The following is a 27226-nucleotide window of genomic DNA, read 5'->3' as shown; positions in this document are numbered from 1 at the left end:
TTTTGAGATTGTCTGCTTAGAGAAAATAACAGCTCTATAGTGTGTGTATTTTTTGGAAAGCAGGTTTTATTTCTTTCCCTACAAATCTGATTCTGTCCCTAATTTGAGTTTAATTAATGTTCACATTTTAGAAGGTTTTTTTTTTTGTATTAGACAGAAGGTCAAGGGATTACCACCTTATGAAGAAAAACCTGTTTCCTGAGAAACAACCTTGCTTCAGTATGTCTGTGATATCCCAGCACCCCATGCAGTGCTCTGTTGTGGTGGCCAGATTAATTATGGACCCTAATTGGGAACAAGAAACAAAAGAGGAGTCTGGGGAAAGATGACTTCATCTCCCTGCTCATCTTACATTACTGTTCCACACAAAAAGACTGGGGCAACAGACAGAACAGCAAACAAAACTATCTACATGGAGTTTTCTCTTGGCTGAGGAGGGAAAGGATAAAATGAGAAAACAAACACTGTTCACCTGGGAAGTCACAAGAGTAGATTTGAGTTTTCATTTTTTCCAGGCAGCATGTTTGTTTAAGCCCACACCTTTAAAAGTTTTTGTTCAAGCAGTTTGTCATTGGGCTAATTTCTCAATCTCATTCTGCTTTAGTCTGAACTTGCTATAAGCCTGGGAATTTTCAGCCTGTGTGAAAGCAGCTTTTTCTTACACTGACAGAGAGCGCCTTGTCTGCTACATGAAGTTGTTACAACAAGGTGTGGGAGGGAAGTGAGGCATGATGGTGTTGCATAAGGGACAGCTTCATGGTTGGCAGACCTGGGGGGATTACAAAACAAATGTTCTGGTTCTTCCATTAATTGTTTAATTTCAGGTGAGTAGTACAGGCTTAAATTGGCGAAGGCCTAGACAGATAGGTTGGCACAAGTAAGGATAGCATGTGGCCATTCCTAGTTTACTAGTTGTTTTGGGTTTTTTCTGAGGAAAGGCATCTAACCACTGATTCTGACTCCTTGCCTATCAACACATACATATCCCTCTAGTAAGGCAGTCTCTTCTGCAGGCTGGCAGGCACCAGCTTTGTTGCATGCTATTTGGCATCTTTCCCACAGGAAGGATTCACACAGTTGTCCTTGCATTCATTCCGTCACCTACCCTCACCCCCTTTCATCATTTAATTCACAATCACCATTGTACCAACGCCCAGAAGTCATAGCTTGACCTTTCATTTTTACTTCTGCATGTTTCCAGATTCCACCATTCGAACCATAAAGCTATTTACCTTCTGTGGTTAATTTCATGTATTTAAAATTATTTCTATACCAATATAATTTGATGGGTAAATGACAAATCAGTAATTTTTCTGTATGCCAGATACTTTTTGGCATTACTTCCCAATTGTACAGACAACCTTGCCTTCAAACAATCTGTCTGTTTTCCTCAGTGTGTCAAAATATCACGTGTATTTTTTTTTTTCTACATACTAATCAATAAGGGGAAATGAGAAAAACCTGAATAACCCAAGGAATGTCTCAGTCTTACACCTGAACTGCTTGGGGCAGAGGTAAGGGCAAGGAGAGAAAAAATACAGGCTGAAACAGGACATTTGGGAATACCTAGAAGTGTATTTGGCAGGTGGAGCACTCTGTTGGTGGACCTGGGTACATAGGTGGGGTCTCCTTCGCCTTCCTTTTACGGCAAGAACTGGCAATAACTTCCTGGATCATTAAGTCTAATTCCTGCTATCACAAATGGACATATCCTGTTATTGATGTCATAAATTTGTCTTGCTTGGTGTTTAAAAACAGGTGGTTTATTCCTTTCATTCTCCATCTGTAAGACTGCACTGGAATCTCATATCCTTCCAGTGATCAAAAACCACCCTTGAATTTCTTTAATTTGAGAGAGACTCGTGTCTGTGATTGAAAAACATAGGAAAACGTTTCCAAGGAGATTAGAAATGACTGTCTGACTGAGTTCTTTAAGATGTGGTATGTGCTTTGCATTTAAAAGTTACCTCTGTTTTTACCCAGCCTGTAGTAAATCCAAAACAGTTCACCTGAGAGGACAAAAGGAAATCCCAGTCCTAAAGCCAGTTGGTGACAGAAGAGTTAACGGGACACAATGGTTCCACTGCTGACACGAGAGCAGCCTGCTGCATTTTTGCAAGGTGATCAGCTGAAATGTTTGGCAGTTTGGTTTAGTTTCACCAAAAAAAGTGCAGCTTTTTTACTGGAGGAGGAAACCCCAACACTTCGGAGGTTTAGTTGGAACTTTAACGTGAAGTTCCGCCCCCGTTTCGCCGGCTGCTCCCTGCGTGTCTGTCCGTCTCCCACCTCCTGCTTTTCTGGGTGTGCCAGACCTGCCCCCAACCTGCAGTTCCCCACCTCCGCCCTGCCCAGCGGGCGGGCCGGCGCGGCAGGCGCGGAGCTCCGGCGGGCAGGGCAGGGCGCCTTCCTCCGCAGCACGGCCGGCACAGCCGGAGCCGAGCCCCGGGAGTGCAGCCAGGAGAGGACCCGCTCAGCTCGGCCGCCTCGGGGTGCTTTTCGTGCTTCGGTGGGAGCAGGAGGAGGAGCAGCGCATAAACTTCTTTTAGAAGCAAGGTACTGCAGCAGCGGGGCCGGTGCGCGCCTGGGCAGGCGGAGGGATGGCTGATCCTACAGAGAAAGGAGATTGGGGCAAGCATCTTCAGCCCATGAAGTCCAGGGGAACCTCCAACACGATATTATTGACTTTGGAAAGTTTTATTTACAGGTGCTGTGAGCGCTACTGGTAGGATGAGGCAGAGAGTTGACGTTTCGTCCCCTGAGAACAAGTGATTAAAAAGAGAATTGTACGTTTTTTGTATGCAGCTAAATCGGCATTTGATTTCCTCCTGTGCCTTATTCGTAGCGCCCACTGCGCTGGTACGGACGCACCGTGTTGTAGAGCCTAGGAGCGCGTGGGGGAGGAGGGTGGTTTGGTTCGTGAACTTTGCTGGGACGTTATTTCTCTTCTGATTAGACGGAGGAAAAGTTGCCTGTTTCTTTGTATAGAAGATAAAATGAAACATACGAAAAGAGCTACATTCATTTTCTGCAAATATTGCTGAAATTATAATGGAGATCTGTGTCTGTGCCCAGTGAGATGCTCAAGAAAGGGAAGGTTTGGAAGCAGGGTTTGCTGTGAGATTAACAGCTCTGAGCTGTTCTGTATAGAATTTCAGTGGGTGAGTGAGCAATTCAGATTCGTCAAGGCTGCATTGTTAAGGGATTTCAGTGCCTCGGTATTTGTTGAAAGCACAAGCAGTGCATTTCCCCCATGTATGCAGGAATAAGAAGCTGGATTTACACAAAAGTGTACATCAGGAATCGAGTTTTGAAGTGCAAGAAAGAAAATTTCAGCTAAGTTTTGCTATATAAGGAAGGGTAATCGCATGCAAAATATTTTATTACTCTGTTATTTTCGATATCATTTAATACTGCAGTATCATGTGTAGGATCGTGTATGTCTGAGTACTTTGAGAGCAGGTTGTGTGAGGACATCCTCACAGATATGTTTATACTTGGCCTTCTGAATATTGGTCTGGCTTTCTTTGTAACTTTTTGTAAAATCTGAAAAACTAAATTTTTCATTTTTTACACTCAGTTCCAAGATGCTCAATTTGACATCAACTCTCCACATCCAATTTAGTTTTATAATTATTTTTCTGTGAGGGAACAGCACTAAAATTCATTCAGCCGTTTTGAAATTCATCACACAACAGGGGAGTGGGATGGAGGCACTTAAATAACCATTGCTATATTTTTTTCCCATGCAGATTAAAAGGTCTAAAAGCTTTAAAGTGATCATGTAGCTGGAGCTTCTGCATATCACAAAACATAGCACATCCCTGATTTAGTTCCTGTGAGAACTAGAATAATCTCACCTGCCTAAAGCACTCCTGTGACTTCACTGAGCACTGTAAATCAGTTCAGTGGTTAATTGCCTCTGCGTGGTTTTTAATTTCAGTTTCTCCATGTTGCCTACCAACTACTGCATATCACTTACTAGATCACAGCAATTTTTCTTTTCTAATTTTCTGTGTAGGTGCTTACAGACTGATTTTTCCTGAATCTTCCATAGAGCGAATTAAATAGGTTGAGCTTTTATCTTTTGATGTGTGGTAGTTTTTATTCCTTTGTATTGTTGTGAATCTTTTCTGAACAATTCTCAGTTTTTATATGCTCCTGAATTCTAGACAAAAGATCAAGTTCTACCAGGAATCAAACCATACTAAATACACAGGTGAAATTATTTCCCATCCTCGTCATGTTTGTCTCTTCCTAAATCCTATTATATGGGTTCTTTTAGTCTCAAGATCACATCAGAGCTGATAATCATCCAAATCTTCTGCAGAATCACTGCTTCCAAAGTTGCCATCCATCCCATAATGTTGCCTACTTCCCTCTGACTCTCCTTACCTGAAGGAAATCCATGCACATTATCCCTAAGTACACACGACTGAAGATAGCATTTAAGGTAAAACACCTTTACAGTCAACAGTGAATGAGGTGTACAAAACTATTTCCATCTAAGTCTCCTACTGGTTCAGTGTAGCAAGAAAGGCTCCCTTTTGCCACTTCAGCAAAATTGCTGCTTGCAGGATATAGGAGTTCTGCTTTACATATCTTTTATCTGCTGCATCGTGCAAGTGCAGACATCTGAGGAATATATCCACTCAGTAGTGCAATCTGCTTGGCATCTGGCCATCCATGGGCAGACAGGGCAATATCCCCTTTCCAGGTGGTCCCTTGTTAAGAAATTAATGAAGTAATGTAAATGAAAAGAACCAACCTGAACTTTCTCCTTCCCAAATTTAAGCTGAACTCCAGAGCTCTACCAAAGCTGGAAGCTGTTCAGTTGAGCTTATTGTCTGTTTTGCAGCTGCCTCAGCATGTACAGGTTCCAGCTGGGACCAACAGAGAATCACTGAAATGTTGTCAGGAATGCTGATCCAGGAGACCCTGTCCTGACCTGAAGTTCATATACTCTCATGAGAGCTCCTGTTCTCAAGAGATTTTCAGCCTGCTTTGCTGGCCAAAAAGACAGTGAAGAAACACTCAGACTTTGGTGTACTTACATAAAACTTATTGTTTACAAACTGTTGGAGTGGACAGCTGGTGCAGGCAGGATCCTTGTTCTTCCAACCAAATCAAAAGTAATGCTGGTCTTGGCTGAAAAGGGAATTGCTTTGTCTGGTTGATGTTGTTCCCTCAATTTTGGTACCCAAGCATTACAGTGAATAAGAGTAAGAAGTGAAATAAGAGGATGACAATAGATTTTTTTATTTTTCTTCCATCTAAGATCATTGAGAAAAAGGTCTTGTCTATCACAAAAGCAACCAGAACTTTTCAGTTTGGACAGTGAGACTCAGGTGTGGATTATAAAAATATGCATACTCCAGAGCTACATGTACATACAGAGACTCGGTGCTGAGAGCCAAAAGTTGGGGAAAGCATATAGGATTCCAGGAGCTGCCCTCCTGTTCAAATCTTACCTGTGTTTACAGACGATAATGCTACTAATGCTATCTGTCTTTATTCCCTGTGTTGGGAAAGTACTGCCACTTCCATTGAATGACTTTCTAATGGTTCCTGCTGTACCCTGCTGTGCTGGAGAAATAGATAAAATATGTAGAATTAGTTCCTGCTTTGTGTTAAAATTGCAAGCTACCCGCTCAACATCCTTGATCAGCCGGAGCTTTCTGTGAAATGACCATAGCCAGGGACCTTCTGTTTTCCCAGCTATTTCTGGTGGACCCGGAAGGATGCCAGTTCCAGGCGCGCAATGCTTTTAACGTGTTTGGTGCATGTTATTTTGATCTAGTTCAAATTCTGTAATTAGCGCCCAGGCTTGTCCGTACAAGCCGGTCCTGCGGGGGAGCCTGTAGCGAGGGCAGTGAGGGAGGGCCGCGCAGCCCCGGCATTGCCCTCCCCGGGCCCGCAGGACACCCAGCCCGGCTCCCGGCACTGCCCTGCCCAGGCCCGCAGGGCACCCAGCCCGGCTCCCGGCACTGCCCTGCCCAGGCTCCCGGCACTGCCCTGCCCAGGCCCGCAGGACACCCAGCCCGGGCTCCCGGCACTGCTCTGCCCTCTCCGGGCCCAGGCACGGACACCAGCCCGGGCTCCCCGCAGCCGGCGGCCGGGGAGGGCAGCCCGCTCACCCCGCTGCTATGGCAACAGGCCGGAATGCCTCTGGCTCAGCCATCCCGCTCCCCGCTCCGAAGCGCCTGCTCTGCAGACAGCTCCATTGTCTGCCGGACAGTTGTCTTTCCATCGGCTTCCAGCGAAATAGCCTCTTCCCGAAGACAAAAGGCTCGCCACAAAGAGACTGAACAGGGCTAAAAGTTTAAAGGGGGGGCGGGGGGGAAATCCCCTTAAATTATGTTTTAACTGTATGGGAGAGAGGAGAAAAATAATTCTGGCTTCTCCCAAGTGATAGTTGGTGAAGAAGGAGAGGGGTCATAAGTTTTTTTGGGATTTGGTAATTGCTTCCTGATGCCTCCTGAAACAATTTTTAAGGAGACTGGCTCACCCACAGGACTGTGGCATGGTTTTTATCCCTGCACAGTCAGGCTGCTGCCATTGACAACTGTTCAGATCATGTAACGAGAGATCTGGGTTTCAGTTTGCTTTATGGGTGAACCAGTTTTCATATCCAAAATCATCAGACTTGACCCCAAGAAACAGTTTTATTTAGATCCAGCTCAGAGAACTCAAGTGCAGATTTGCCAAATGTCCATAGATACTTTGTTTTCTAGAATTTCCCCCTTATGTTGTGGTGCGATGATGATGGAGAAATTTAGGGGGGAGGATGCTGCTGAGTCAGTAAATACAGAATTTAATCTTGCAAGCTGTCAGCATTTCTAGAGCATTAAAATTGTGGTTCAAATAAACACACTCCCAGTACATTCTCTTTCCTTGTCTCAAGCAGAAACATGCTTTCCTGAAGCCAGTGGGAAGGCAGAATTCTTTTGCATGACTTTGAGTGCTCATGTGTGTTTTTCTGAACAAAGCCTACAAGAAATGCCATTCCATGTGAGAAGTTAAATTCAAACCTTTCCATAGTGTGCATATCCTTGTCCACATGACTGGTCTTTTTGTTTCTGCCATTTGACCTTGATGTGACCTAGATGAGTGGTACAAATCTGCAAACTGAGGAGAAGCAGTGCAAAAGATCAGAATACATTACATTCCTAAATGAGTTTAGATATTTCTTCTAGACTTGTTAAGCTAGTGGAAGTCCACTGGTGATACTTTCTCATCTGACAGCTATTTCTGACATTTTATATAAGTCCTTTATCAAAATAGACCACTGGACAAAAAATTTCTTCCACCCCCATTTTCCTAATATACTGAAGTAATTTTGCAGCGTTATCTCATGAAGGAAAAAAAAAAAAATCTCTTTTCCTAGGATAAGATCAGTTCTTGAAATGTTAGAACAGTATGCTCACCAGTGAAGTGAGCAGTCATTCTTGTCCATAGCAATGTTGTTCTTCTTAGGTAACTCTAGTCAAATTTCCTCCACCAGTCAGTGCCACTCTGTAAGATACTGCTTTTGGGTATTTTGATTATGCATTTAAGTGTTGCCCATTTATTTCTTGAATGTTCATTTGATCTTTTTGTAGGAATACATTAAAATATATATATTTTATAATCTTAGTAGCTTTTGTTTAAGGTCAGTGAAGTCCTCATCTTATTACCCCGTGTTCCTCATTTCTCTAATCCCTGTTGTTTCCTTTGGGCAGACCTCAATTCTTTCAGGACTCTTCTGCAAAATCTCACATGGCCCTTCAGAAGGCTGAGCTTTGTTTACAGGGCACAGCAGCTGTGGGGGCCCTGTTGTTTTCCTTCACATTGGTCACATTCTGTGCTCAGCTCTCATCTCTGGCGCCACCACCAAACCAGCTACGCAGTTTGGTGATAGAGGCGGTAAGGCTTCCTGTCACGCTGTCCATACCTTTTTTTTCCCCTCCCTAATCTTGTTCTGTACCCTGAAGAGATCTGTTAGGTCCCTTCCACATTTCCAGAATGCAGAAGTCTATTTCCACTTAGCTTTCTGTGATGTGTTTTGTACAGGGATTATCCTGACACTGTCAGAGCTCCACCCTATCCAGCTCTAGTACCCTGCCTGATTCCTACTTCTGTTGCCTCGGGACAAGGATTTTCAGGATTCCCTTTTCCTCCCTTCTCTGCATTCCCGGGCAAAGAATGGTGAGCATCATTTGGGGATGAAATAGGACATACAGCTAAGACTAGGTGGTGGTGAGGGTTGCTAAAACTTAAAAATTATAAAGGAAATCAGTTGTCTGAGAAGTTGTTTAGGACTAGCAAACAGAAATTTGGACCTTGTATACTCTGTATTTTGCCTGCAGCCAGAATCATAGTTTGGATTGAAGATGCCTGTTAAAGATGAGAAGATGGGAAGTTAAGATCAGTTCAGAGGATTGAAGTACAGGTTTCTTCTTCACTTCTCACCACAGTGCTGTGATAACATAATGAATTACATTTTTCCATTCTTGTGGTGAGACTTTTGCTCAAACTTTCACACTTGCCAGTCCCACGCCTCCCTCCCATGCACTGTAATCAAACCAACGTGGTCCAAGGGGGGAGGAAGAAATTGCTTGTTGGATCATTTCTGTTTGGCTGTTTCTGTGGAGCAACCCTGAATAATCCTGTGTGCCGTGGCAGCTACACACATACGTACAAAAAGGAAAAACAAAACTCCAAATGACATAAGATAGGCAACAGCCCAGTATTTGGTTCTGTTAATTTCCTGCAATTGTGAATAGCTGCACAACAGCTGGGGTTTTATGGTTGGAGCCTGGACTGGTCATGCTAAGGGAGTCTCAGGCCTGGAGCAGATGAGTGTGGAAAGGGGAAATGGCCTCATCAATCACAGCAATATATCGTAAAACGAGCCAGTCTGTCATAGCATCCTCCCCGGTTGGTTGACAGCTGCCTTGAGGTTGGAGATGACATGCTGATAACACCACAGGATGATAACAAGACTCTCAGACTTGGACAGAGGGCTGTATAGCAGGACAATTAATTAAAACGTACTTGGATGAACAAGCTGACAAGTATTCTGTCTTCCACCCTCTTTGGGAGTTAATTTGTTACATGTATACAATGAACTGGGTCAACTCTGTTATTTACCAAAGCTGGCTGAAGTTGGTGGTGGTATGGTTGTGCTTGCCAGACTGGCAGGGCAGGCACAAACTCTGATGGTGCAGCTGTGCTTTTTGTAACACTCTCCAAGACAACCCTTGTAGCATCACTTTCTTTTTGATGAGCAAAAACTGAGATCAGTGTCACTGTAAAGGAGGCTGGAGTTAGGTTACCAGTAGTGGGAATATTTCTTATGTTATAAGACTAATATGTTCTGTCTCTCTAAATTGTCATGCTCAACGTATATCCAAAACACATCTTTAAAGGCCTCAAGAGATGAAAGCAGGCAATGCAGCATTCTGACTCAACCATGCAACCACCTTAGCAGCAGCCCAGTATGAATTTTGAAGACAATGACAGAACAATAACCAAATAAAGTGGAGTCTGTCTGACTGTAAGAAGCATGTTTCATAATCTGTTGCTGCAAGCATTTGCTTTCCAAGGTCTTGGTAAGCCTTTTTCAGGCAAATATTGCCTCCAATATTTTTTGGTGGAATCCTCCTGGCATCTGAGTAGTGTGGACAGTACCCTGTTTTTCAGCCTATGGGAGGAGCAGAAAGGAAGAAGCAAAAGCCCAGCATTTTTCCTTACAGTTCACAGCCAGTCTGGTATGTAAGCATTGAACCTTAGCTGTTTACTCCAGTTTCTCCACCTTTCTCTTTTCATCCAGATACACTTGCTTGCAATGGCCAATGCACAAAGAACTACTTTGACACACAAAAGCTTTCCTCAGTCAAGGGCCACAGCTTCTACCCTCTACAATTGTTTTATTCCCTACAGGAGCTTCCTTGCTTATTCCCTTTATCCTGTATGGTTCCTAGAAAACCCACAAGCTTTCACATGACTTACAATCATCTATTTATCAAACACACATGACAGTAACCATTAAGACTTTCCATTACATCAGTATTTTTGCTTTGCTACAGAGAGAAAACTTGTGGAGCAAAGGCCATAAATTGTTAGCTGAAGGTCACTTAGTCACATGGTTCAGATTAGCACCTAAGGCTTTTGCAACCCATTTCTGTGTCATATCCTTTGCATCATCCTGCTTCTAAGGCACATTTAATTAATATTTTTTATTGAAGGTGTGGGTGTTGAACTGGCATCTTCAGTGGCATCTATGTGGGTCAGGCATTGCATGTAGATAAGGCTGTCCTTTGTATTTTCTCACACTATTTCTGGCCAGTTACCTTCAGTCCTTTGTGTTATGTGTCAAAAATCCCTTCAGAATTAAAAAAAAAAAAAAAAAGGAAGAAATTCAGGTACACGTGGCTTTGTTATGGCTCTTCTCACCTTTGCATTGAGCACCTCACCTGTTAGCTCATAAAACTTCCCTGTAGCCTGGAGCTCACATAAGCTTTCAGTCAAGAAGAACTGGCCAAACTGGCTACTCTCATGCAGTTACATGGTGTACTCTGCATTTTAAACAGAAAGTGTTTGCATAACAAGCTACAGGGGTGAAAAGTATTAGCGACAGGCAAAAGTTGAGCATGGCTGTCTTCCATAATTTATAGCTATGTATCAGCTGTCTTGTCTATGAAACACATTTGTCTTCACAGTTCAACAGGTAACTAAATTATTAAAATACATAACTGAAATTGAAGTTTCCACAGAATCTTACATTAGACATTTCTAAATGGGTCTTTGGGTTTGTTTTAAATACCAGCAGTGACATAACTTGTAAATCATTTTGGTATTGCTCAGGGTAAAGGTAGTGTATGAGATTACCTCTTGACCGCATGACCTGAGATATGCAGACGTATCTGGCAGACAGGATGTGAGCTGCTGACTTGATATGATATAAAACTTGATCCTGGGAAATGCCTTGGGCACAGGAATGAGGAAGTTTGTGCTACTATTTTTAAATGTTACGAGGATCCAGAAGTGTTTGCAGCAGCGCATTTTTAAGATGTAAAATATTCTCTTTCTAAATGATGTACAGCATCTAGTTTTGTAAGCAGTAGATTGAGCACTGGTACAGGCTTATTCAACATCCCTGTGTACTGACTGACTTGTCTTCTTTTGCTAAAGAATCAGCACAAGACTGAGCAGATAGTTGGGGTGACACTGGCTTCAGCCATGCATGAACTGCCTACCTAGGAATCAGAGAACCAGTTATTTTGCATTGACTACCAAGCTGTCATCAGCTGATGTTACCATTTGTGGTCACTACCAGTACAGTTTCTGAACTGAAGGACTGGCAATAGCCAGTGTTTCACCCACTTAACACACATGATGGTCCCCTGCCTTGGGTTTTCCTATGGCTATGGGAACATTTCTCACATTTATTCATCAGGGCCAGACCCCACACCTATGCAGTACTACAGCAGCCCTTTGAATTCATTACTCAGTGAGACCATAGTGTGTTGCTTTGCTGTCAAAGGTTATGCTGCTCAGTGGGACCCCAGATTATGAGTGGATCCAGTAGCTGACACATTTCCACCTGCAGTCTGGCACTGCAAATATCAGGCTTGTTCCATGTGGTATTACCTCAGTACTCAAGACAGAACTAACAAGGTGTGCAAACCTCTGTGCTTTGTTACCGGTCTGTCATACATTGCTTGAGAAGTTATAGTGTAATGAAGTAATGTATTGGCTGCATATGAGAGATTTATGTGATTGCCTTTTGCAAAATAGAGCTTGTTCAATGGGTGGTCACATCAGCTCCTCCAAGATGGAGTGGGATTGTCTTTGCATTTATAGGGTTGGCTACAGATCTGTTCTGCTTGCCAAATACCAACTTCATGAAACATCCTGAGCTTGCAGACACATTTCTCTTTCCTTATTCACTCTCATTTCTTCACGAGGTCAATAGTCTCATCTCAGTGGCAGTTCCACTATTGAAGGATATGTTGTATGTACTGTGGATTAAAATCAGAGAGGAAGGCAGACATCTATGGAGAGAAGCAAAGTCCAAAGTACATTGAGGAAAACTCTTCATTTATCTTTGCCAAAGTACTTTTAAAGGAACCACTTTTGAAAAATGTACATGTCTTGTTCTTCTCATCTGCTCCTTGTTCTCCTTTTGCATGAAAGATGACATAGCGTGATTCATTCTTCTGCAGAGAATCTCTCATTCTCTTACTGATCTTTCTGCTGAAACAGGTTCAGCTTGGTGTTTTCCAGTTCTGCTGTGTCCCTTCACACACAGGCTTTGTCTTGCCTACCCAAAGTGGGAGTGTAAGTATTCCCATGGTAGTAACCGTGACTAAGTCTAGGGTGTAGTCACTGTCTTGGTAACCTCTGGGCTGAGCACACCTTGCTGAGAACAGTTAGATGACATAGTGGTAAAAATATGTCAGTCATGTTTGTGCCATGTCTTCAGGGGTAGAAATGAAGGTGCTTTGTAATGAATCATGTAGATATGCTTACTTGCTAAGACATTTACTTTATGAATATACCTGTTTGTTTAATAGAAATAAGTTCTCAGGTAGAAGAAGGAGGTTTTAGTCTTTTCTCCACCAGTTAGGTGAGATCTGTTCACAACTTGACTCTAATTATAAACAGATAGTGTTATGTCACTTGTAACATGTGAATTCTTTGAACAGGCATAGTCATGTATAAATCTTGTAAAAATCTTGAACACTTCTTCCAATTATATCAGTGTTAATGTACTACCTTCTGGCCAGCTAATAGAAACACATGAACTGATCTTCAGGAGTTCTCTTGATCTGGGGCTTTCATATGGACTAAATCAAAAAGCCTCTTTTTCTGTAATAGTTCTGGGACCCATTCACTACTGTTGTGTTACACAAGAGGAGAACCCCACTCTTTTAAGAATGTAAAGAGAGCAAAAAGTGTTTACTTCAGTTTCTTTTTAGAGCCATCTTCACTGAAAAAAAAAAAGCAAGCTATGTTTAAGTGATAAGCAGCGTTTTTACTTGGAGTATGAAATGTTTTCTAGCTATGACTAGGAGAATTTTATTCCTATTAAAAGTAACTGCTTCTAACACATAATTCCTGCCCGATGTAAAGATGTAACGGTTTATTCAAGACATTACAACCTTGTCCATTACTTGTATGAACCATGTCTAATTTAGAGTCTACTGTTCAAATGATAAATTAGTATGAATTGGAGACACAGGCACTTACACTTAAAAGCTGTATATTTCTCTCTACTGCAATGTTCTGGTGATTTTTGGATAGGCTGTATGCTTGTTCTTGACTGTAAGTCTGTGTAGGAGTATTAGTACATTAACTTCTAAGTGTTTACAGGCTAAAAACTGAGCAGTAGATCTGGAAAGAACATTTTCTGAATATGGATGTCTTTTGCGCAAATGTATTTTATCAGTTTTGGGCACAATGTGTTACAGATGCTTGATTTTGTCTTAAGATTAGCCAGATACATTCTGATTTCTTAGGCACTGCATAATACAGACTGCAGAACACGTAAGGAACTTATATAAAATTTGCTGTAGTTGCTGCCAAGATGTGTACAAGAGAAAGGGGAGTTCACTGTACACAGACTGTGAATTGCTGAAATATTTTTTCAGTTATTCCATACTATATCTGACACACCGCTGGTATGGATTTTTTTTTATGAATCAGAGTTTTAACTACTCAATAAACATAACACAATAAAAATACTGAGTATTTTTAAATTAAATTATGCAAGAAACTTCTGTGTTGCAAATTAATTTTGTTATCTTGAACATTTTCTTTGTTCAAGGAAGAGTGAAAGAGCTCTGATTAAATTAATTAAAACAATTCTTTAGTTGAATAAAGATAAAAAGAGAAGAGGAAAATGATGGATAGCTTCCTGCATAGTGCAGTGGGACTTACAGCTGCAACTACTGCTGTTCTGGTAGCATGAAACCAGTGTCCTAATGGTCAGTTCAGTCTCGTTTGCTGGGAAGATGCTCTTTTCCTTCTCCAAGCAGCAAGGGGTGGTGTGAGTGGAGAACACAAATAACTCTGAGCAATGAAGCGCTGTAAGCACAAATGCCTGAAATACAGTAGTTCTTCCTTCCCATAAACACAGACTTCTGTGTAGAGAGATAATTGTTAGAAAAAGTCAAAACATCAATGGAGAAAGTCAACAAAAACTTTAGGGTCCTTTAAGATGGTATGTAGAGGGCTGTCCTTTTCAACAGTTTTCTTGTAGTATGACGGCTGCTGCAACCTGGCTGTGAGGGCTGAGTCATCATGTTCTTGTATTCCATCTTCAGTTTAGTATCTGCATGATGGCTTACATTTAAAATAAAATACAGCAGTTCTTATAGAGACTTGTGGGGATAAATTAATTGAACCTAGATGAAATTCATTGTGTTTTAAATAGATCTGGAAGCTCCATGATATAACTTCTTTGTAGCTTTAGATGATTTAACTTCTTTTGACAATTAAACTTCTTATAGGATTTAGGATGAATTTGGAATAGTTAACCAAGCAACAGGCATTGTATTTGAATAGTGACTAAGCCACTGCTGGGAATAGTCTATGTAGTACTGTTGTAGTATAGATTTGGGATGCAACTACACTAGGTTTAAGCAAGCCAGATTTACATGGCCTAAATTTAGACAATTGTGTTCAAAGAGATGTTGTGATTTGGCAGAGCACTGTGAATTGAAAAGTTACCTAAGGATGAAGCCATCCCACATGACCTGAGTAGTAAGTCAAGTGGGAGGAGAATGAGTGAGAGGAAAGCGCAGAGATCAGATCTGTGACTTCAGTCTTTCATCTTGAACCTTCTCCTGCTGTTTATTTAGTGGTGATCTTGAAATGTGTCTTAGCTGTGCCATAAAACTTAACTTTTATACTAAGTTCAACATGTTGGAGAACTAAATTGCTGTTAAATTTTTGCATGTGATGTGCTCAGTAGCAAGAGTAGAGGGCATGGCCTGTGTGAGCAGTCACCTCTTCTAAATGGCGTAACTTGCACAGACACTCAAAATTCTGCGGAGTGCTTACAAATCTATATTGCAATCTGTTGCGTGTTGGTGGTCAAGAGGTTTGGGATTTTACAGCTGCCCTTTGTAATCTTCTTGAAAAGAGACAAGGTGGATGCCTCTTCTGTCTCCAAAATCTGTTCTGAAGCTCATGGGAAGAAATTGTCCTGTTAATTGATAGATAGCAAAGGTACCTAGGAAACATGTGGATGTAATAACTGTTATCCTCATAGGGATTTCTTCCATGCAAAGCAAGCAGGTAGTACCCTCCTGTGGACAGAAAGTCTTCTGTGCTTTGAGCTGTATACTCTTGTAACTGGTTTCTGTGCACTTTCCTACTCTATGTTTATGCTGCTCTCTGCAGCAGTAACAGATTTGACCTTGAACCACTAACAGCTGTGAGAAAAGGAACACTGATGAAAGTAGGCCTGGCTTCATAGCTTGTACAAAACTTGAAAGTCTTTTCAAGTGCATAGATATGACAGAACTATTAATTGAATCAGTTTATAGGTTTCTATCCACTTCTGTGGCATTTACCCACTTACGCTGTGTTCTGCAAGAGTCACAGAAATGTCTGGATACTGAGGTACAGAGGGACAGTATTCCACATGTAACACTTCTATAGTCAGAAATTAGAAAAATGCGGGAAGAGAACTAGAAGCTGTGATGTGATGTGATGTGATGTAATGTGATAGTGATGTTTTCCCAGAGCCACATATGTGGTGTCAAGGCTGGAAATAGGAGTCCAATTGTATCGCTTCAAAGTGATGGCCCATTCAAATGTCTTTTAAATTATGCCATCTCTCTTGGTAAGATCAGAAACGTGACAGACCACCCAAAAAAAATGTGCACACAGTTGTATTGACTCGGATATGGGAAGCAAGAAAATTACCAGATGTGGATATCATGGAAACTATGTGGAAGTATAACCTTTGTTATGGAGACATAACTGCACAGCAGCCTGGTCCTTGATTTCTTCTAGATTCTGTCTACCTGCATTTTCTGCTTTTCTATAATTGCTTATACAGACACCACAGTTTTTTTTGCTGGCATCCTCATGAACTGGATGATCTTTAAAGACCCAAGTCTGTATACCAATGTCTGGTGGACTTTACGTAAAGAGCCCTAGAAGAGATCCAGCTATGCCAACAGAAATCTTAGCAGTGCTTGTTTTGTCTGAGGGACTGGTATAGACTACCTCAGGGAAGTCAGGACCCCTCTGGAAGGTGTGACATGTTAAGGGTATGCCTTTACTACAGACTAAAGTTCAAAGAGCTATCTGAATTATGCGTAAATTAATATATTCAGTTAACAGGAACAGTCATACCATGAAGCTCTGAGCTAATTTCACTCAAAAGGCAAAATAGATCAGTACTCAGAAGTTTGAAAATTCAGGCATTTGCTCAGGTCCATTTCTGAAAGTTGTTATCTACCTTTCTTTTTTGAAAGGTATGTAATACCCTCAGATCTTCTTCCTACTTTCATAGTGCAGTTTTGATCACAAACACTTTGCAGTATCAATGTCCTTTAGCAGTTGGATGGCTCCCTTTCCCCCAGGCACAAGTAACATGATACTACCTGATGGTTTAGCCAAATAAAAAAATTAAAAGATGATACATTAAAGAGAACCAAAGCTTTCTTTCCTTGTCACAAGGAAATTACAATTGCAGGCAGAGAAAAGGTGGTCTGCTCTTAAGCAACCCAGATCTTATAAATACAGGAATTTTATAAGTACTAGAAGAAACAGACTGTTTTCCTGGAAATACCATAAAACCTTTACTTCAGGGTGCTACGTGCTGGATGACCAAAGTCCTGGAAAGACATGAAACAGTACAGACAACACATTGGTGTGTACTGAGGATCAGAAGAATGTCAGATTATTCTTCGTGGGTTCTTTACTACTTTCTCATTAAGGGAGTGATTGTGGATAATAGTCAGTTGGGTTGTTGTTGTTTCCTCCTTCCAAGCTGATTTATAGCCTTGTGGCAATACTTAGCAGATAAAGAATCCACCACTGCACCTTGTAGTGTGACCAGTAGCAGGGGCTGCAGACAGGCACTGTGCAAAGCTGGGAGTGAGATGGCAGGGTAGAGAAAAAAAAAATCTGAGAAACTGAGGCAATGGCACTTCTTTTCATGTATACTTTGCAGTGGATGGGGAGTCTGTAAAAGCCATCTGTTCTTGTTATTGCTTTGTATTAAGGTTGGGTAAACTTAGATTTTGCTGGAATGAGAGGGCCAGAATATCAAGTTAGCCAAGACATTATAATGAGCTCATGGCAGCACTTCAGCTAGCATGAATATTCCCTATTTCATACTCTAAATGGTAGCTGAAATAAATATTCAAATTGTCTGTTATGGTTGAGGCAGAATGGAAATCAAGCTCATCTTTTTTGGGAACTGGTGGCAATTTAAATAATGACTTTAAATTGTTGTTGTTGTTGTTGTTGCAAATTAAGCTCAAATCACAGGTGTACAGCTGTACCACAGTGCTACATTTCACATTTACTTCTCACTTTTACTGTAGAACAGTGACTTGTGTAAAACATGGGATGTCTGGAAGAAGCAAAAAGCACAAATGCCAGCACTGCTGTACCATGTAGAGCAAACACCGTGCAACTACTCAGTATAATTTCATGCTGGCTGCTCATTTTTAGGAGCACTCTGATTCATTAGCTCAGCAGGAAGAAAATGGGAAGAAAATAATTAAATTCCTTAACACTGAGAATTTGTGCTCATTTTGGAAAACACCTTACTACCACTACAACAATCCTGGGAAGAGCTGGGACTGAAATAGCACACTGTGATACAGTTTTCTACAAAGTCTCTTGGCAGAGCTTAAGACTAGGAAAATAGCAGTCAAAGGTGCCCTGTCCTGAGAGAGGATGAGGACAGCTTCCACAACACAAGCGATAAACATGTTTTTCCTTATCCTAACATATATCCCTAGATTACAGCTTCTCTGAGAGATGTTTCAGAGACATCCAAGGACTGTCAGACTCATGTTCACTGGGTATGACAAAGAGTCTCTTTACTGAACACATCCTGGGGAAAAATCACACCTGGGCACCTTTTACAGTGCCATCACCATACCCCATGTGCTTTTGTAGTAACGGCAAATGCACAGACTAGTACGTGGGGACAGATTGGACATGTGCTCTTCCTCAATGTTCTTTCCTCTTCCTGTTGGATTATTCTCTAGAGCAAAGGATATGGGGACAGAAAAGGGAAGAAAATGATAACAAGAGTGAGGGAACATTCCAGGCAAATAAGAGAAGATGATTGTAGAGAAGAAATGCATCCTGAAAGTTTAGAGAGGGAAGTTTTAAAAAATCACCGTGACATGTGGTTTCTCCTTTAGGTCATTATGTTGGGATGAGATCAGTCTCAATGAGTACAATCATTGCTGTCATTCCTCTAATGTTTCTTTCTGGATTCCTTCTCTGTGTTCAGCTGCGTATCATTTAATTAATTCTTGTCTGACTCCTCAGCATTTTAGCCAGGTCTTTTGACTATCTTATTCTTGCCCAACATATGAATAGGCCTTCCTTGGGCATGCAGACCCTAGGGTTTTTTTTAAGGACAGAACTAGGTAACTTCAGAATAATTAGCTGACATTTCCTCCCCTCCCCTCTTTTTTTAAAGACAATTCCTCATCTCTCCAGGAAGATGAAGAGATAGATATGGAGGCTGTCAACTGGCAGCTGAACAACACCTCCATGAATGGCCATTCATCTACCCCAACCACAGTTCGCTTTCCCAGCTGGGTGACTTTTGATGACAATGAAGTCAGTTTTTCACCGCAGAGCCTTTCTCCCTTGAAAACAGATACCCCACCTGCAGAAACACAGACTCCAGATGTTAACTTTAATCTCACTACATCCTTAAAGAAAAGAGAACGTCCTAAAAGCACACTGGGAGACCTCTCCAAAATTCAAAAATTAGATCTTTCCTCTTTAACCAAGTTGCCTTCTGTTGAAACACCACCATGGAGTGCTACCAATCCCTTTCTGGATGAATCGCTTCGAGATGTCCAACCCTCACCCATCAATCCATTCAGCTCATTCTTTGAGGAGCAAGAGAGGCGTTCCAAAAGCTCTTCTGTCTCCAGCGCTCCAGGCAAAAGCCAAAGAGACTCTCTCATTATTCTCCATCAAGAGCCTGATACCATCAGTTTCCATGAGGGAAACAAAACTGTAACCCACACAGATGCAGTAGAGCAGCTCAAACAGCTCCAGATTGGAGACCCAGATCGTGTGAGTGGTCCTACCTTGCCTGATGATGACCCCATGATGCCATATGATCTGGAGGCAGCTTTTTTTAACCTGGCACCAGCTCAGCCAAAGGATGGATGGCCAATGATGCTGAGGATCCCAGAGAAGAAGAACATTATGTCATCCAGGCACTGGGGACCAATATATGTCAAGCTGACCAACAGTGGATGTATACAACTTTTTTATGAGAAGGGACTGGAGAAGCCTTTTCGGGAACTCAAACTTGAAATCAATCATGAGATTTCAGAGCGCAAACTGCAGAACTACGATGAGAATGGAAGGATACACAGCGTGCGGTTGGATCGCACAACATACAAGGAGAAAAAGAAGTATCAGCCTAAGCCAGCCATTGCACACACTGCAGAGAGAGAGCAAATTATCAAACTTGGGACTACAGATTATGAAGACTTCCTTAGCTTCATCACTGCTGTGCAAGACACACTGATGAACTTGCCAGCTTCATCAACGGATCTGAGCACAGTAGGACTGAATTATCAGGAAGAAGAAATCACTGTGGATGTCAGGGATGAGTTTCATGGCATCTTGGCCAAGGGAGATAGTGTGATTCTCCAGCACAGTGTGCTGACTCATATCTATGTTCTCAGCTTCCTTTCTGGCCTGGCAGAATGCAGACTGGGCCTTAATGATATCCTGATCAAAGGGAATGAAATAGTTGCAAGGCAGGATATTATGCCTACTACTACCACTAAGTGGATTAAATTATACAGCTGCCGGTTCCATTCATGTGTGGATGAGGATATGTTTAATAACTCCCGTATTATCCTGTTCAACCCGCTGGATGCCTGTCGGTTTGAACTGATGCGATTCAGGACTGTCTTTGCTGAGAAAAGTTTGCCTTTTACTCTGAGGACAGCTGCCAGCATCAATGGTGCTGAGGTGGAGGTGCAGAGCTGGCTGATGATGTCCACGGGGTTCTCTTCCAATCACGACCCTTTAACTCAGGTCCCTTGTGAAAACGTGATGATCCGCTACCCCGTGCCAAGTGAGTGGGTGAAGAACTTCCGCAGGGAGAGTGTCCTGGGGGAGAAATCTTTGAAAGCCAAGGTGAACAAGGGAGCCACTTTTGGATCAACCAGTGTGTCTGGTTCTGAGCCAGTAATGAGAGTAACTTTGGGAACTGCCAAATACGAGCATGCCTTTAATTCCATCGTATGGAGGATAAACCGACTGCCTGACAAAAACTCAGGTGAGTGGCACATACCATCTCTGCAGGAATAAACTAGAATGAGTTATGTATTTTGAAAGATGGAAATACTGAGCTTAAATGGTGAGAGATATATCATCCTCTGTAGTATACCAAAGGGCATAAATTTGTTGCATGAAGTATTTGTCTGACCCTTCATTGTAACAGTTTTATGTATACTACAAATATAGCTAATGCTTTATGTTTTCTAGATGCAAAAATATGTGTTCTATCTCTGCTTGGAGGTATTTAAAAGAGGTAGTACTTAGGGAAATGGCCTAGTGGTAGACAAGATTAGTGCTGTTTAATGGTTAATGATTAATGGTTGGACTTGATGATCTTAAAGATGTTTTCCAGTAAATGGTTCTGTGATTCTCTGATTATGAAACCTAGGCACCAAACATCTGTGTGTTCCGTACTGTTATTGGAAGCAGGGCTTTTCACGTAACTTGCAAAAGCAAGATTCTATGCTATGGGACTGAATGGCAGGATCAGATAAATTGCTTTAGCTCCAGCACATGTGATATCTTTTCCATGCATTGCCAAGTATACTGGGCCATTGCTATATATTTCAATGCATATGCCACAGTTAATGCCTCTGAATTATCTGAAATGGGGATTGTAAGAGAACAGAAGACATTGCTCAACCATTCTAAAAAAAAAATAGAAATTTACAAACACCATTTTGTGGCTATGTTTCTGTAATCAATGTAGACAGGGAATTAGAGCTTAAACCTGAAGAGAGAATACCAATATGAAATCCACGTTGTGTTTCTATCCCAAGTCTTTGTATTTTTAGTAACATAGTTATAATTAAAACATCAAAATAATTAGGCAAGCTACTGTTCCCTTTGGCCATTACGGCCAGTCATTCTATTTGCTGCCTGTCATCCATGGTGCACAATAAAGCTGGACAACTCAGTTTTATTTTTATTTGTAGTGAATTCTACTTCTTGACCTCTCTGATCTAGAATAGCTTTTTGCAAATGAGATGGACTTTTCAATATTAATGCTATAGTAATGCATCTGGGTGACTGGAAGGGTTTCTGTATTCAGTGCTCCCTGCAGGAAAGTTCATGCGGTACCAGATTCGGCACTCTCTATATGTTTTTCCTGAGTTTGAGTGTCAGCAAAACAGTGATCCAGGTGTCCTAATCTTTTGGGTCACATTTCAGCCAAAGACACTAGTTTACCCCACCGGTTACAAATTTGGAGGGATTCCACTGGAAAAAAAGAAAGGCTCCAGGTTTCCAGAAGACTGAGGTGTAAGAAGACAGAGCTTGGAAACTTGAGAGCAATACAGCAATGAAAAATTAACCACAGGCTGTTTATGAGCAATAACATGCTTGTGAGGAAAATCTCAATATGCATGAGCTCTGGGAATGAGATGTTGTGAAAATGGGCCTTCTGTGGTGTCTTCTCTCCAAAGATCTCAGTGTACCATGTAGACATCACAGCTGAGAAAACAGAAGCCCTCAGACTTTAACACAATCACAGAACATGCCAGTAGCAAACCAGAAGAGGCAAAATTCCTGTCTCTGCTGCCTCCTGCAAGGTGATGCTGCCTTACCCACTGCTACTCTGAGGGAGATACTGATCTGTGCCTCTTGTTTCCTTCTTTCCTGTTGTGAATCTTTATTGTATATACACTGTGACAGGGGGAAGGAAATACATTACAGATTTGTTGCTGCTGTTGGACCCCTGCCACAGAGCATCTATCCATCAGTGTCATCATGCAAAACACAGGGCAGTTGGTATTTGTTTACATCCTGAGAGGAAGAGAGTGTCCTCACCCCTCCGGTCAGATCAGATGTAATTTCAGGGAAAGGAAGAGCCTTGGAATCCCTGTCTTGGCCAAGACACATGAGGTATGTGAGAGGGAGGGAATCCCAAAGTGATGACAGGGCAGGCCAAGTGTAGTTTAAATCTGACATTGCCCTTCAGGAACTATTTCTGTTTATTGATGGTACTTCATCCCATGGTTCTTCTTTTTCAAAGTATATGGCAAACAAAGAGGTATATAAGTGGTACTCAGAAACATTCCTTCCCACTTGTTCTTAGATTTGCCTGATGGACAACATATGCTTTTGTCCAAGTGCTACTCATGTGGGATCTAACTGCCAGCCTTGTGCATGTTTGGCTGTATCCAGCTCTATCCACAAGTCAGATGATAAACCAACTACATGTATTTGCAAAGTCATTATAAATGATGCAGTTCTCAAGCACTAAACATAAAACTACTCCACTGACTCATACTTTACGCTCTCTTACTGTGATATCTGTAACTCACCTCTAAGGGCACTCTGGGTCTTCTGTAAATATCTGGCCTGCTAATGAACTGCTTTGATGCCTGGGACTCCAGCGCAGGAGAGAAGTAGTGGCATCACAATGGAGCTGAGGGAACTGCTGCAGGTGGCCACAGCCTGCAGCTCCACCTGCCTCCAGAGGCCACACAAAGGGTCCACACCACTTGAGGCATATGCATTGCATGGGTGCTCCAGCACATGTGCCTGTCTGCCAGACATGCTCACAGGAGTACATATGTAAGCATGCATTTTGGGACTTTTTTGTTCATCCACAGTGTGTGCTCAGACACACTTGTAAACACAATCACAGAACTCCAGAGGTCTCCAGATAGCCAGCTGGATCTCCTGTGCATCACTCCATTCCCTGAATGGACTGGTGCAGTCTCTGTGTCGAGGTGAGGGGCACGGCCTCCAGCCCTGCCATCCGCAGGAGAGCGTGTCCCTATGGAAGCGCACTACTTGTGTGCAGGTTGTAGCATCCTAAGCACCAGATTGTTAAGAATTACTTCAGCAGCTTTGCAATCTTATCTAAATTTTTTCTTTCTGTGCTTTCTAATGGGATGGGGCCCTTTGCACTCTCACTCTAGGAGACAGTGTTATCAGCACTGTCTGTATTATTTTGTAGCCAAAGTTTCTGCTCATGACCAAACATTGAAAAGCATGTGACAAAATAAGAACAGTGCATACTCTATGATTTGACCTAAGGAAAAAATATGGACAAGATTCTATTAAGCACACTGCTGAAATCCAAATAGCAAATATTTGTCCTTTTTTACAGCTTGGTGAACTTTATTGCCTGTCTCATATTTAATATTAATATGAGCAAAAGAGTTGATGAAGAACACCTACTTGTAGGCTATTTACAGCTCCAGTTGCTGCTGGCTGGATTTTACATGTTATTTTTTTTAAATCCACCAGTAGAATACTAGGGAAGCCTCCAAACAGTCTTTGATCGTGGGAAAAGGCGCTTTCTGTGAAGCAGGGATGTAACATCTATGCAGAGCCATGGATCTGGATTTGAACTTTCCTCTAGTTTGGCTGTGGATCCCAGGCATGCTGCCTGGAATACTTTCTGAAGTAAATTGTATCTTTTAATCCAAACATGTTGGGACATTTGGAGTGCCATGAGTCATTTCAGACAGATTCTCTCCAATCACAGTTACACTTGTATATATATTTGAATTATCAGATCCTTGATTGTCAGAACAAACTGGAAGTAGTTCAAGGAAACAAGAGGTGCAAAACAAAAGCAGTGTGTTGATTATTGCTGATTTTACTAAGAAGGGTACCTGTCCATTAGAAAAAGAGCTGAACAGTCTGTAGAGGTGGTGCTTCATGAGCCTCATGTCCAGGACAGTAATGAGCACTGATAGGCTAGGTAATTTTGCAATAGCTTCAGTGGAGGAGTTGCTTTCTTAATCTGTTCACCTTGCTATCTGCCACACTGAGCTGGTTTAAATTAATAACTTCCATAATTTTTATGCATTTTGGGGGGTGGGCAGTGCAGTGTGTTACCATGTGTCCAGTTGAAATTATGAACAGTTTAAATGCTCAGCTCTCCAAAGCACCTGGCATGCAGTGTGCTCAAGCCCAGTTAAACAATTCCCAGGGATCTACCCCAAAAGTAGCTGAGCACGTGCCAGCTCAGGAGTGTCACAGCACAGGCTGAACATTCTGCAGCTGTGCATGCGGCCTGCACCAGAGCACAGAACCACTCCTCCTGGGCTGCTGGCATTCTCCAGTCTGAAGGAGGGAGCAACCCACAGCAAACTAGAGAGCAGGAACTAGAGAGCAGGAAGGATTTAAATGAGAAGTCTGCTGAGAGTGGTACACTGTAAGGAAAGAGATATGAACGGATGGGGAACCTGAGACTGGGGGTTGGTTGCCAGTACTGAGTGCTGAACGCAGATTTTTGGAGCCAGTTTTAAATATCTCCAATGCAGTACCAGACAGCAGTGCTGTGTCACCCAAGGGCCCTGTGGCAGATGCTGAATTGTGCTGCCACCATGGCTGTGCCCACTACAGCCAAGCTCAAGAACTGGCCAGCAGCAAAAGCACTGTGGTGCTGGGGGGCACAGTGATCTCCCTGAGAGCTCCTGGGGCTGCTGCTCTCCTGTGGTGGGCAGGAGCACCAGGAAGGCATGCTGTGGACCACAGCTTTTGATCCAGAAAAAGCATGTCCATGTATGAAAAGCCAGGAAGGGCTGTCAGACAAACATCCTGGCTTGCTCCAGAACCAGGGCATATGGGTCAATACTCTGCTTGGGGTAATTAATCCTGAAGAAAAGCAGATGTATTTTAATGCTTGCGGAACTTGAGCTTCTATATCTGCTTGATACTGCACCCATTCATTCATAATTTGGCTCCAGCTATGGTGCTGCATTTGCCTGCTCTCTGCTGAGCTGCACAGCTTCTCACTGAATTTGCTGCACACACATGAGTTTACAAACCTTCCAGCGGTGAGGGAACTTTGGCTAGACCGTTTTGAAATATGAGGCTGACTCCAGATGAAATTCTTACCCAGACTTACACTGAGTAGAATTTTTTTCCCAGCTCTATTGCAGAGGTCAAGTGGGATGTTGCAATGCCTAAGCCCTGTAAAGACTGCCTAATTTCATCCTATTGGGACAACTCGTATTTCAAAATCCCACATCTTGCTTTTTAGGCTTCAGTTTAACAAGGCTGACTTTGCATTAAGCACGTGTATTCCTGCTTTTCCCAGTGGGAGCTTCTGGGCTTTCCCCACCTGGTTCTCTTTACTCTGACTGCCTTCCTTCTTCCTTGTCTCTTGCTGACCTGCATGGAAAAGAACTTTCCTAGTGAACAAGTAGTCAGGAACCCTAAAGCCTATAATAAAGGCAGCAAGGATTCAGTTCATTTCCTTATACACTCTTTTACACATGCATAGATAATAGGATCCTTTCAATCAGAAACCCCTGTGTGGCTGTGAAGGCTTTCATCCTAATTTTGCAAGTAAAGAAACTGAGGCAGAGACATTAAATTACATGCTCAAGAGTTTAAGGAGTTGACAGCAGTCAGAGAAAAAAGTTTGACTAGAAGTCCCTACTTTAATTTTTAAACATCACTGCTGTCTAGCAAAACAAAGAGGAAAAAACAGTAAGGGCCATTTACATATGACAGAACTAAACATTACCTCCTCTCCTTGCCATCCTTAATGATTAGCCACCTTGTCATGGGTTCGAGTGAGGAATAAATGGTTACTATGAAGCTTTGCACAAATTTGCTTTTTTTAAACATTGGAAAGGTTATTTAACTTTATCCCGTACATTTCCTTCTGCTAAAAAGGGGGATATTGATTTCAAATATTTCCAAATTCCTTCTTTCCTTATTATCATTTCATAATCTTTCACAGAGATGTGCCACAATGTACTTAGCATGTGACAGACACGGATGGAATCAACAGGACAAATACCTCTACCCTACTGTGCTTGATTTAGTTCTTATATATATTTTTATTTTTACCCACTAAAAGCAAACCAGAGTGATTAGCAATCCTTTTTGAATTTTATTGAATTCCTTTGGTAACTTCAACCACATTGAAGCAGGTAAGACACTTGCTATAAACTAGTTCACTTAGAGAGATTCTCAGTTTCCTGCAGCTTCGTGATGCTGCTTTCTCCTAGGCGTTGTGTTTTGATTCATCTGACACAACTCTCATGACTATTTACTCTCTTTTTCCAGCTTCTGGCCATCCTCACTGCTTTTTCTGTCACCTGGAGCTTGGCTCTGACCGGGAAGTGCCTTCCAGTTTCGTCCGCTATGTAGATGTGGAATTTGACATGCCCACCACTTCTGCATCCAAAGCCACTGTTCGGTCCATCTCTGTCGAGGACAAGACCGATGTGAGGAAGTGGGTCAACTATTCAGCACACTACAGTTACAAGGTAAAACCGAGCAGTGCTAATCACCATGGTTTCTTTGCATGCTTCATTGTCTTCAAAAGTATGAGCAGACAAAATACCATGGACAAAAGAGGTGGGAATTTGGCACATGCCAGCCTGTTTGCAGTAGCAACCCATGTGCAGCTATTGATTCATGGCAAATAAGCAGTGGATTATCCCTCAGCAAAGATGGAATAAATTTGCTTGCAGTTGCCTGTGGAAGAGCATGCACACAGCCAGCTCCTGGGGATTAGCTGATATGGAGAGTTTGAATAGGGAGTTTTCCTGCTCTTCACAGTGGGAGTGCTACCGTGGGAGTCCTACTGCAGACAAAAGAAGCACATTATTTCTCTGCTTAAATATTTCTTCCTTCTGCCTGCCCTAAGTAGAGGAGCAGATAGGAAAGCACACTATGTATATACCTGCCAAAATGTCTCAGTAAATTTGCATGTTAGCTGAATACTCAGCAGAGAAATTGGCATCCTACCTCGCCTTCTCTGAGAGCAGTGATAAGA

General features: G+C 42.2%; 1 protein-coding gene across 4 annotated transcripts in view; it reads left to right on the top strand.

Moving 5' to 3' along the window:
* STON2 (stonin 2) overlaps window positions 1-27226 on the top strand; it is a 75808-nt gene that overhangs the window by 42961 nt on the left and 5621 nt on the right. For all 4 annotated transcript variants that reach the window (XM_088057318.1, XM_005520209.3, XM_088057319.1 and 1 more), the window contains exons 5-6: window positions 18671-20506; window positions 26512-26714. In XM_088057318.1, the coding sequence (XP_087913444.1) occupies window positions 18671-20506; window positions 26512-26714 (2039 nt within the window). The remainder of the gene's footprint in view (window positions 1-18670; window positions 20507-26511; window positions 26715-27226) is intronic.

Source organism: Pseudopodoces humilis, chromosome 7 (assembly GCF_049639895.1).
Source record: "Pseudopodoces humilis isolate 2021_Gansu_Grassland_sample_001 chromosome 7, ASM4963989v1, whole genome shotgun sequence".
NCBI lineage: Eukaryota > Metazoa > Chordata > Aves > Passeriformes > Paridae > Pseudopodoces > Pseudopodoces humilis.
Note: the sequence above shows the minus strand (reverse complement) of the source record. Positions and strands in the feature narration are given on the sequence as shown.